This window comes from Phoenix dactylifera, chromosome 7, assembly GCF_009389715.1.
Source record: "Phoenix dactylifera cultivar Barhee BC4 chromosome 7, palm_55x_up_171113_PBpolish2nd_filt_p, whole genome shotgun sequence".
Classification (NCBI taxonomy): Eukaryota; Viridiplantae; Streptophyta; class Magnoliopsida; order Arecales; family Arecaceae; genus Phoenix; species Phoenix dactylifera.
The window spans coordinates 383,047-395,465 of NC_052398.1; the positions used below are offsets into that span (position 1 = coordinate 383,047).

The 12,419-nt window shown below is 43.4% G+C and overlaps 1 protein-coding gene across 2 annotated transcripts; it reads left to right on the forward strand.

Annotated features, from left to right (window-relative positions):
- Positions 1 to 6,769: 6,769 nt before the first annotated feature.
- Positions 6,770 to 9,108, forward strand: LOC103714091 (WRKY transcription factor WRKY51-like). 2 transcript variants are annotated; one of them, XM_008801226.3, is made up of 4 exons: positions 6,896 to 7,542; positions 7,644 to 7,769; positions 7,844 to 8,071; positions 8,192 to 9,108. In XM_008801226.3, the coding sequence occupies exons 1-3, from the start codon at positions 6,896 to 6,898 to the stop codon at positions 8,031 to 8,033; spliced, it is 963 nt and encodes a 320-aa protein (XP_008799448.2). In that variant the 3' UTR covers positions 8,034 to 8,071; positions 8,192 to 9,108. The 2 variants fall into 2 exon arrangements, with proteins under 2 accessions (XP_008799447.2, XP_008799448.2); XM_008801225.4 differs by having other exon boundaries at positions 6,770 to 7,542; positions 7,844 to 9,108.
- Positions 9,109 to 12,419: the final 3,311 nt, after the last annotated feature.

The window sequence follows — 12,419 nt, forward strand, 5'->3', positions numbered from 1 at the left end:
AAACATGATACCTTCCAATTATTTACTAGATGCATCGATTATATGCTGTTGTATGTGCCAACAAGATTTTTTTAAAAAAAATGGGGTATTTTTTTTTTTTTAAAAAAAAGCCTATGTCCAACAAGATTTATTAAGGGAATGAAATAAACAATATCTCAAAAAAAAATACAAGAAGAATTAGGAAAAGATGAAATAAAAGAAAAGAAAAGAAAAATATGGGAACCAAACTAGTCGAGGAGACAAAGAGCAGACTGGTCAAACGAAACATCAGAACATATGTCGAAATAAACCCAGTCCAAACATAGCAGCACACAAATCAGCTCCAACAACTCCACTTAACCATCATAACAACTTAATACCAACAACCTAATCAATAAAAATTGTAACTAGAAGGTAGTTTGAAATTGAACCGGAAAGGCTAGCTTGCCTCTATGGTGACTGCGTACCAAGATCTCCCGACCGCAACTCCGATATCACAGACACAGCCAACTCATCGGAACACTCCTCAGATGGCCGCCCTTCAACAACTATGGTGCAATGTAGGTCCACGCCAATGTGATTTTCGGTGACTATCCCGCCAATTCGACCATCATCGACCCCATGGGATAGTATTCAATTCTATTTCGTAGCTATATCATGGCCATCTCTTGGCATGTAGATTGAATTTTGGGGTAAAAACCATGCAAATTCTATCACCCCATATCAGCATGCGGGATCCTGTTTGATTCACATTTAATGTAGGCTGTTCGGTCCATGGAACAGGGTCATGATTTACCTTCCAAAATATAGCTCTCATTGTAAAAATGAATGCATGAATCAATCAATCAATAAAATAGCCAGTTCAGGCAAGGACCAATATATTTTAACCTAAGATCAGCTCAAGCAAGATCTGTGAAGTTGGTTATTGACGCAAGTACGAGAGTTCACATTTTCCAGGCCCATAACAACCTGATAACGAGGTCCATTTCTTAAGCCCATTTTGCTCATGGTAGACATCATCTCCAAGCGATGAAGCCCTCCTTGCTGGCCCAGCCCAATAAACCTGCTCCTGGTCTTCGGTCGCCTGTCAAGTATAAATTAGCATATTTACTGGTAAGTTTGCCAAAATTGTAGCATGATATACTTTAATAGAAGTCAGCATATACGATGCACAAGAACATTCATGGTACATGGAATGTTTGTAGCTTTATTAAATAAGTTGCATGATAAATATTCTATTTATGACAGTATTTTTATCCATGGAGCTCTTTTTTTTTGGTTTTGATTGAAAGGAGTTATGGATCCATAAGGTTCCTGATTAAAAAGGAAATCGAGAATTTTCTTCTTCTATGAGCAATGGGGCATAGCACGTGTGGGATTTTTTTTTTAATTATTGGAGTCCCATGGGGTGCACGATTTTGGAGGCGCTTTTCTCATTCTTTTCTTAAATGAATGCTTGCATCCTTATGCATTTCCCATCATATATGAGTGGATTAAATTAAACCAGCAATCTGTATTGGTCATGATATCTGTATGAAAAATGACAAGGTACATAAAATCTGCCTAGAATATCCCCACGCCATTCAGAGGAAGTTATGGACCCAAATATTGTTGAGATACTCTAAATATTTTTGTTGAGGATTACAAGATTTAAGCTGTCTATATTGGACCATGTTCCCAGACCAGTCTTATACCAAAGAAAGGCCTTGACTTGGGTGCAAATGAGCCGTCGAGCTCGGCTTGGGTCCAAGCTCGATTTAACTTGATTATGCTACTATCGAGCTCAGGTAGTTCAAGCATTTTTTAGAGTGGAGCTCGAATAGCAAAATAATCAGCTTGAAAACTTACAAGCCTAGTCGAGTATACACATTTTTATTAATATTTTTTATTTATAATTGATGGAAAAAAATATTGGATATCTTGGTCTCGGCTTAAATCGACCTCCTTGACCTCGATTAATACAGGGTGAACAACATCGGTGAAAACTGAGGTGCCACTCTACTCGTACTAATAAAAACCAACAGTTAAGGCGACACTACAGTCAATGCATGATCAGCGTAATTGTCGCCGCATGTTGCTCACGCGGGACAATTACCGTGTTGTTAACGTGCAGCCGACCATTACTTTACAACCAAGGCATATCATGCCAAATCAAGTAATTGATGAGTATTCTACCTTATATAAAGGGGTGGTCCGGAAATTCTCAGGTAAGTTAACTTTTTGGACATTGTACTTGATAATTTTTTTTCTTCCACACTATAGACCTATTATTCTAACTTAACCATCGAAATTCCTTCGCCGGAAACCTTTCGACAAGCAAACTTCCTGCAGATTGATCTCGGCAGCATTTAGCTTATTTTCACCTCGGCCACATCTGACCTTACTACTCTTCGGTTCACATTGACCTTACAACACGCTAAGTAGCTGCCAATCTCAGTGTAGAATTTAGCGGCAACAATAATATATTATTAATATAATATTTTAAAATATAATATTATGTTATATTTTGTTTTAACTATATTTTTTTAATTATGATCAAGGCTCGAATTCAAGTTAAACTCGAGCTCGGATGTGGCTCAGCTGATATTCGAGTTGAGTTGAGTCAATCTCAAGTGCTGCTTTTTTTTTTAATCAAATCGAGCTCAAGCATGGATATTAAGGTTCAATCGATCTTGAGTCGAATTTTGAATTTAAGTATTTTGAATTAAGTCGAGTTCAAACTTCTATATGCCTAATTCATTTTGACTCGATTGCACCCCTACCTTAGAGCGGACACATGAGAGGACGCCCCCGAGATTACTATGCAGCATCGGGACAGCGGGTCAATCTGACCAAATCAGCTATTACTTTCAGCCCGAAGACCAAAGTGGCGGTGAGGCGGTCTATATTGGAGATCTTGGGGGTGGAGAGCATGAGGGCACGATGACATACTTGGGGGTCCCACTCTCGGGCCAGTGGCTGCGGCGTAGGGACTATACATCCCTAGAGCTTAATATCAGACGCAGATTAGAGGGGTGGCAGATGCATACACTTTCTATGATGGGTAGGATCACTTTGGTTCGATCAGTTCTTACTTCGGTCCCTATTTACCTACTTCCAACACTATCATTCCAGTTACACTCTTGAGGTCCCTTGAGCAGCTATTCAAGAACTTTATTTGGGGGAGGAGCAGTGACAGAGGTGGAGTCCATTTGCTGGCATGGGATGTTGTATGTCAGCCGACTAGCTACGGAGGTTTGGGGGTGCAGTTCCTGGTGGCGAGGCGGAAGGCCTTAGCGGTTAGACATGCAGCTAGATTTGTGCTCGAGCCCGAGAGTATGTAGTCCTCGCTGATGAGGGCCAAGTATGGCGCCTTGACTCCCGGGGTGCGAGCTGGCCGTCACCATTCTCCGATCTGGAGGGAGATGTGTACTAGAGCTGCGGTGGTGCTTCCAGAGATCAGATGGAACATAGATGACGGTCGGTCTATTGATATGCTGGAGGACAGCTGGGTGACCGAGCTACCGATTTGTCGCATGCCAACCATGGTGGACCCGATGAGATTAGCTGGCTGCAGGGTTAGCGAGCCGCTGACTTTAGAGGGGGGTCGATGGAGGGAGGAGATGATCCGAGAGGTTTTTGGGGAGCAGCTGGCGGAGTCGGTTCTGTCTCTTTCGGTTCCTTCCGGGGGAGGCCGACAGGCTAGTATAGATGTCGACGGGACGGTCGCGGGTTCGTGCTAGAGATCTTCATGCCTTGATCTGTAGGGAGCCATCTCGTCAGATTGAGGGTGGTTGGATATGGAGACTGCGGATTCACCCCCGTGTGGCGTTATTCATCTAGAAGGTGGCCTGGGACTGCCTTCCTACGAGGAGCTTGTTAGTCTGGTGTGGCATGGCGGTCTCTCAGTGCTGTGAGGAGTATGCAGATATCGAGGAAACGACCGAGCATGTCCTTCTGCATTGCCCTAGAGCCCAAGAGATATGGAGGAGGTCACCGGTCCTACTACCCGACTCGATGGTCTCTGCGCAGGATATGATTCATATGCTGAGAGTATCCATGCGGAGTCCCGTATCTGCTGAGGCTGGGATTTTGGTGGCATACTTGTCCTACTACATCTGGTTGGAAAGGAATGCCGGCCTGTTTGAGGGAAGGAGGTCGCCTCCGAGGATGGTAATGGACAGAGCGACGCTATATGCGAGGGAGGTTCTTGCGGCTACTGTTGGGTTTTCTTCTGGGATAGCCAAGGACATCTAGGGTACTCTTCACGCTACTTCAGCTCCCCGGTTTGCCCTTGTTTCTTGGGTACCCCCACCCCTTGGCTATCTCAAAGAAAATTTCGACGGCAATCGGTCAGTGGATGGTGTGACTGGAGGGGTTGGATTTGTGATCAGGGACCACCTTGGTAGGATGATAGCAGCAGGAGGGCGGCGCACGCCAGGACTCACAGTGGTTGGGGCAGAGCTGCAGGCAGCTTGGGAGGGTATCTCCTATGCGTGGCAGGTACTTGATGTGAAGCGAGTCTGCCTCGAGGGAGATTCATCTGGGGTTATCGACCGGCTCCGAGGGGCGGATCAGTTTGGAGATGGTCATCCCCTCATTCGGAAGATCCGTAGGATGGCGCGGTTGATGGGTGATGTTCAGATAGAACATGTGTTCAGGGAGGCAAACGAGGCTACAGATTGGGTCGTCTCCTTTGTTGCCCGGCATTCCGAGAATTTTCTTTGGACGTCTGTATCAGACATTCACCTCTTTTTGTATCTTTTACTTTTCTGTGATTTGGCAGGTTGTACTCACGTTAGAGTTATATGAAATGAGTAGCCGCTTTTATCAAAAAAAAGGAAAAAAAGAAAGAAGGTCCAAGAGGTTATGTGGCCCAAAATCGGTGACGATGGAGCCACCTCCGTCCTACCCCACAAAATATTGCCGGGCCTAATGGGCCATCGCCTATCTCAAAGGCCACTGATCCAACTACTGTTGATGGACCCTAGTACCAGCGAGTGCGAAAACAACATCATCAAAATTTTCCCCGAAATAAATACTTTCGGCAATACCTTCTTTCTCTTATCTTGCAAATTACTGGGATGGCTTCTTATGCCCTCTTTATTTATCATCTCCGTGCTGCACGTGTTAAATTCTAGCCGTTAAGAAACAATTCTACTCTTGGCTCTCTCCAACTGTTTTGTCCTAACACATAAATTATATAATGTTTTTTCTTGAAAAATCCAGCCAACACTAATATGATATTAACTCTGTAGGACGTAGTTACCAGGAGTGCTTTTTGGTAGAAATTTAGAGTAATTTTTGGCATATTTAGAGAGAGAGGAATAGGCTGCAAATAGATTAGATTGGTTTGTGACTCACATTAGTTTCAACGTGAATTGTTTTTAAAAGCCCAGACATCGAGCTGGGTTTGAAAATTGAACCTGATTTAAAAATCTGGTCTGACTAGGTTTGGCATTTTTTTAATCCAATCCAATCCATATGTCATTCAAGTCTAATTTAATTTAATAAGGAATACATCCGGCCTTAGACCAAATCAAATTCGAAAACCTAAATTATAAAATATATTCTTCTACATCCTAACTATCTTTCTAGAACCATGGAACGAATTTTCATTTACGATAATCTCTATTCATCTCAACGACTCTTATCTCTCCTCACCTACTTTTATTAAATTATATTTAAATATTCATACTTTATTTGATAGTTTCCAATTTGTAACGTTCTCGTGTATATTGAATAAAGTTTACGAACCTATTCTTTTACAATTATCATTTTTGGATCAAACTAAAAACGTTTTTGAACGAATCTGTGGCTAGCTTTTTAGTTTTTTCTAAAAATTTCCAATAATACAACTTTGAACTATAAAATGAGTAGCTAAATGAAGTTATAGTCTATAGGCCCAACCTAATCTGATTTTAACTCAAACAAAAATATATTGGATTAGGTTTAGATCATACTTGACCTCGAGCCAACCAACCAAATGGTATACCACACCTAATTCAAGACTTGAGATATAAAATTGAGTGGAGCGCCGGGATAAAGTATGCCTCTATTCAAACCTCGCTAGAAATCAAAAAAGTATATATCTTTATGATGTCCATTGCAACCCTTCGGCAGTGCTTCATCCGTTGACTATTTTCTCGCACTATTTAAAGTGCTTTTCACGTGATCCATCCGATACCACCGAAAGACAACTCAGATCATCTAGAAGTCCATCATCCGCTACGTGCAAAGTCCACTACCACCAAAACCACCAGATATACACCGAGTTCCAGTGTACACAAGGACAATGATCTCATTAAACTGAAAACATAAATTAATAATAAGATTCCTTCAAATTACTCTTCTCCAAACGACCTATTAATGCAGAAGGTTGATTTGTTCGATTTTCATTATTTTTCCAAATTTTAACGGTTGACTCGTAACCTTAAGCACGTTCTTTTGCTTAATTATTTATAACCCGTAACTCGAGCCAAAAGTCCATTCGTCGGAGGGAGGGGAGCGTCCAATACGCCGTGATTAAAAAAAATAAGAACATGCTCTGGCGATACAGGTACTTGGACTTTCTTTTTTTTTTTTTTTTCCTCGAAGGACGAGCTTGAAGCTTCCCACCACCTGCTCCATGCTCATCCAAGAAGTTCTTTATTTTTTATTTTTTTTTTGTTCCCATCACGAGAGTAAGGACATAAAAAGATCACATAGATGCTGGCCGTCTGATGCAAAGTCTCCTTTGACTCCAATCTCGTTTCCCCTCCCATTTGGTTTCCCAGGACGAAGCGCTCCTCTCTATATAATCCCCTGCTTGTTCCTTTTTCCCTTCCTCCTGATCTCCTTCTCGGTCCCTCCTCCTCTTCCTCCTCCTCTGATGGTGGCCTGATACTCTTCTCGACGAAGAGAGGGTTCGGATTCTCTTGTGATCTTCTTCGATCCGATGGCCGTTGATCTTATGGGCTACTCTAAGATGGACGATCAGATCGCTATCCAGGAGGCGGCGGCCGCCGGCCTCCGGAGCATGGAGCACCTCATCTTCCAGCTCTCCCACCACAAGTCCCCGCAGCTCGACTGCCGGGAGATCGCCGACGTCACCGTCTCCAAGTTCAAGAAGGTCATCTCCATCCTCAACCGCACCGGCCACGCTCGCTTCCGCCGCGGCCCCACGGCGGCGCAGGCTCCCCAGATCCTGACCCACGCGCCGATTCCCCTCCAGGCGCAGCAACCCCAGCCGGCGGCGCCACTCCCACCGCCGCCTCCTCCCCAGACCCTGACGCTGGACTTCACCAAGCCGAACCCGGGCACGTACCCCCCTGTCATCGAAGGCGGCGAAACCGCCACCAGCCAGTACACCAAGGAGAGCTTCAGCATGTCGACCCCGATGCCCTCGGCGAACTCGTCGTTCATGACGTCCATCACCGGCGACGGCAGTGTCTCCAACGGTAAGCAGGGGTCATCCCTGCTCCTCCACCCTGTCGCCCCCTCCGCTGGCAAGCCGCCGCTCTCCTCCTCTTACAAGAAGAAGTGCCACGAGCACGCCCATTCCGAGTACGCCTCCGGCTGCCGCTGCCACTGCTCCAAGAGAAGGTAAGCAACCACCCGGCGAATTAATTCCGGCAAGCCTTACTCATCTCCTTTGTTTTTGTTCGGTGAATTAATTCTTAAATAATTTTTTAAAAAAAATGCAGGAAGTCTCGGGTGAAGAAGACGATCAGAGTTCCGGCGATAAGCTCGAAGATGGCCGACATCCCTCCCGACGAGCATTCCTGGCGCAAGTACGGGCAGAAGCCCATCAAGGGCTCCCCCTACCCGAGGTAACTAACTATCCTGACGGTCTGATCTCGATCAGACGGTTTGCACTTGATCTAACTGTTCTCTTTTCTCGCAGGGGTTACTACAAGTGTAGCAGCCTGAGGGGGTGCCCGGCGAGGAAGCACGTGGAGCGGGCGCCCGACGACCCGTCGATGCTGATCGTAACGTACGAGGGGGAGCACCGCCACGCCCAGAACGCTGTACCCGAGTCCACGGATGCTCTCGTCTCATATTCGACTCCTCCTGTGAGATCTGATCAGATCTGATCGAGGGTTCCTGCGATGTCGTCCCTCCATCCCATGAGGTGCTCATCGTTGTATCTCGTCCTCGGATCCACTCCTCCTCCTCCTCCTCCTCCTCCTCCTCTTTATTCTGTTTCTTTTGATGGCCTTTTTCTTTTTTTTCCCCCCTTCTCTGGGTTCAGAGCTTTGTAGAGGGAGGTTTGGTATATCGTGTAAACAAAAAGGAAAGAAAATTGGAAAGAAAAATCAAGATATTTGACCGACAGGGGAGGAGCAGGGGAGGGGAGGCGGCCGCGGAGCGGAGGCCGTTTTCCGAAGGTGGATTTGAGACTGGTTTCGGGTCCGGGGGTCTCGTTGCTTCGCCCGTTGCGCTCGGCGGAGGTCAGAGGCCGCGGGGCCCACGGGCCGTAACTGAATTTTTTATTTGCGGGAGGCGGTATGGACGAGGAGGTGGATGTGGGCGGTGGGTCCCGCTGCCTCTCTGTTCTCTCCGTTGACCGGCGTCAGGTTTCGTGCATCCAACCATGAACTGTGACCATATGCATGCCTTCCTTATCAATTGCATTTGGATTTGTTTGATCAAATGTCAATGGAGCATTTAGTACGAGCTCATAGAGGTCTCTCTCAAGCGTATGGGGTTGGGGATGCAGTGACGGGAGTGAGGGATGGCGATATCCACTAATTTCTACTGTTGTGTAGCTTCTTCGCAAAGTTTCATAAATGGGGTAAGTTATAGATTTTTAATGGGGTAGATCGACTTGTATCCAACGCGACAAACATTTTGGAGACGCGTGATAATGGGATGGGGATGGTCCATGTCACGTGAGAAGCTTTAATTTAGGAAGTAAAGCTGGTTTCTTGATTTTTTTTTTTTTTTTTTTTTTGAGTGTTGAAGATGAGCAATGATTTCTTGTTTGTCAAAGATGCTTTGGGCCATTCGAGGTGTTCTCTTTGTTCCATTATTAAAAGACCGTGCTTGTCTTTTTTTTTTATTATTATTAAACAATTATAAGTGGCCTTCCTCGGGGAAATACTCCTTTTGGAAGACCAAGAAGATGATGTTATTAGTAATACATTAACAAGAAATGGTTTCTTGATATGGCAGGCAGTCTATGGCTTCTATATATGTATCCTCTCTTTATTTCCCTTTTCCTTTTTTCTTCTTTTTTTTCCCGTGAAAAGAGTTTTGGAGGAAACTGTGTAATTTAGCGCTCGGGTCTTTGTGACAAAGTTTCTTGGAAAATAATAAGAAAATGGAACGTACCAACATTACAAATCTGTAGTTAAAGTACCTTTTCTAATTTCTCCAGTTGGCGAAGGAATCCTGTTTCCATAACCTGCCTATAAGTTCAGAGCAAGTTCCAAGTGTATACACTGGAACATATGGTTTGGTTATGCAGAGCGGAAACTTTATCTTGAGTGGAGAATATGGAATAAGAGGCTTTACGTTTGGATATAGTTGAATCCAGCATCCTATAGTGGAATCTGATTTGACTAATTTGCCCTGGTGGGAGAAGTTCACCTTTCCCCTTCCATATCCCACCAAACCTATTTATCGGAAGCATGTTGACTTGAAGTTTGGGCTAATCCAATGGCAACATCGGACAATACAATGCAGAAGAGTATTATGATCCCATTATTCAAGTCTATTCCATAATATTCCGTTAAAAGTCTCATATAATTCAATATCCCTTTCTTGTATGGAGCCATATATTCATCCTAGTGGGTGGAGGTTTGACAGCAAAAGGCAAGATGGTGGGAGGAGTCAATTCCCACTTTGCATGCTCTTTGGTGGAAGAACGAAGAGGAAATCAGCGAGCATCGTATCTCCATCAACTAAAAGGGTCTCCAATTCTGCTATGGCATGTAGATGATCAAATTATTTGCAGATAAGCCTTAGGTTGTCATCTTCTTTTGAGGTTAACAAGCTCTAGATGTTATCTTCAAGCTTACCTTTGCAGAGTTCCAAATAATTCAGTTAGGAAGAAATTTTAAAAATCCAACCAGTAAAATCTGTTCCAAAATAGTTCCCAAAAGATGCGATTGATAGAAAAAACAAGGAAAATAGATCTATGATCCGCAGATATGTCTTTTTGCTCACTGAACAATATTGACAACATATCTTATAAAGAGAATCTTATAGTAACCATAGTTCCTTTGTCTGGGAGAATTTATACCCCACTTTATCACATAGTCAACTTGAATAAAAAAGAAAAAAAGAAAAAGAAACAAAACGATAGTTCATAGAATATAATCTTCGGTCAGGATTGCCTAGGTTTGTGTCTGTCTTCATGTGCACAAGTCCAACGGCAAGGTTAACCATAGTTAGAGGAGGCAAGAGTCCACGAGCCACAGTGCCCTCGGGATGTGGGTGGGCTCGACCGACCATGACTTGCCAGCTAGGCACTTTGACTTAGCTTGTGGTCCTCCGGAGAAAATGTCTCAAGGGTCCCACCACCCACTATAGTAGAAAGCAGCAACACTTACGTTCTAGAGCATGGCAACATCTCCTATTTATATCATTCAGAGGCCTATGTTTTTTCTTCTTTTTTACGTTTGTTTGTTTGCTTGCTTGCTTGTCTCTGAGAAGGTCCACTTCCCTTTCATTCTTTCCTCTTCGCTGGACCAAAGGGACAAAGGTGGGGCCACTTGATAGCGCCCGGTTCCTAACTCTAGGGTAAGGAGTAAAGTTTATACCACGGGCCCAGCCATATTGAAGGGCACACAGAAGAAACCCCTTGCCAAAATGAGGGCTTGACAAAGGCCTGAGTAACTGAGTTGCGTGCCCACCCCCTCCCTTACGAAATTTACACGCATTATCAAATAATAAATGGGTCAACCCTCGGTAGGTTTGCAAGCGCAAAAATTAATATTCACCATTAATTTAATTTACGGATGCATGCACTTATCACCAATCACAGCTGCTTATTTTTATGATTCCTATTCATTAAGTACTTATTTCAGTGCACCGCTATGGAGATGAATGGCTGATGCATGCCGTGTAGGATATAATTTTTCTCAAAGAAAAAGTTTCAACAACATAAGCTGGCATGATAAAGGAGGAGATGGCGAGAGAGAGATAAGCCTTCTGTTCAACAACATAAGCTGGCATGATAAAGGAGGAGATGGCGAGAGAGAGATAAGCCTTCTGTTGAAGAATAGTCAAGAAGCGTGGATTGAAAACTTACATTGACTTGGCGCTCCGAAAAGGAATCGACCAATGAGTTCATACAACGCATGAGAATATGGTGGTGCTTATACGTTAAAGAATTGTAACTTGTCTTAGATTTCATGAAAACATAATTTTCTTCTTCGAGTGTTGACGGTCATTCTCCGTACACAAAATGGAAGAAATAAAAGGATATCTCCTTTGGCGAGTACGTGGTGCTCGAATTGGGCTAAAATTGGTTTCAATTTTAAGATTCTTATTTGGACTCGGACCTGAATTGATCTGAAAAAATTTCTAAACCTGCATCTAGACCCAAGACAGTTGAATAAAAAAAAAAAACATTTTCTTGCAACTTTGGTCTAGGAGAGCGATCCTTTTCTAGATTTGCGGATCATTGACTAATTGCCTTTTCTAGATTAGCGGACCATTGACTAATTGGGCGGTAAGAAAAACGTTTTGGTTCAATAACCAATAAGTAACCTCCACAATTAGGTTTTGACCCTTATTTTTTTCTTTTCCTTTTTATAGAATTGATGGGGAATACCGTCATTTTAAAAGATCAAAATACTTACATCTTGCACTATTTATAAATTGTAATTTAGAGTCCAACACGTGATGCACTTAATTAATTTAAGACCATTGAATTTTTAGTAGGCCACTGACATTCGATTTAATTCTATTTAAGATCATGTGGTTCGTTTATTGTATCCAACCTGCTTGACAAGGTTAAGGTCCCAACTCCCAATAACGAGATTGTAACGATTACAACGTTCTACGAACCTAAACAGCAATTTTGGTTGGAATTAGACAAAATTTATGGTGCCTTTTTCTCAAAATGGATCTTGCCTGACCTAGTGCTTGCCCTGTGCCAATCTATTTAAAAGAAATTATTAGTTGAACCAGGTCCACTAGCTCTAGGGTGGATCAGTCCAACTATAAAAAAGAACAAGTACAAATATGGACGAATAAAAAGAGAAAGCAAAGGGAGCAATGCAGACCTAAACTTCTGTGGTTGGACTTCAGCCCTAGTCTGACAAAAAATTTCAGGCTGGCTTCCACCTTCCATTCAGCAGGTTAAGCATAAGACCGGGTGAAGAGTCTAAATTTCCATGAGTCCCATTCCCAAAGAAACTTAGTCACCCACAAGTCAGCAAAGGTGTGGACGTATTGGAGTTTTGGTGATATGTTTCTTTCAACACGTGGAAAATCTAATTAAGTCAGTCTTCGAGAGGAGTCAACAC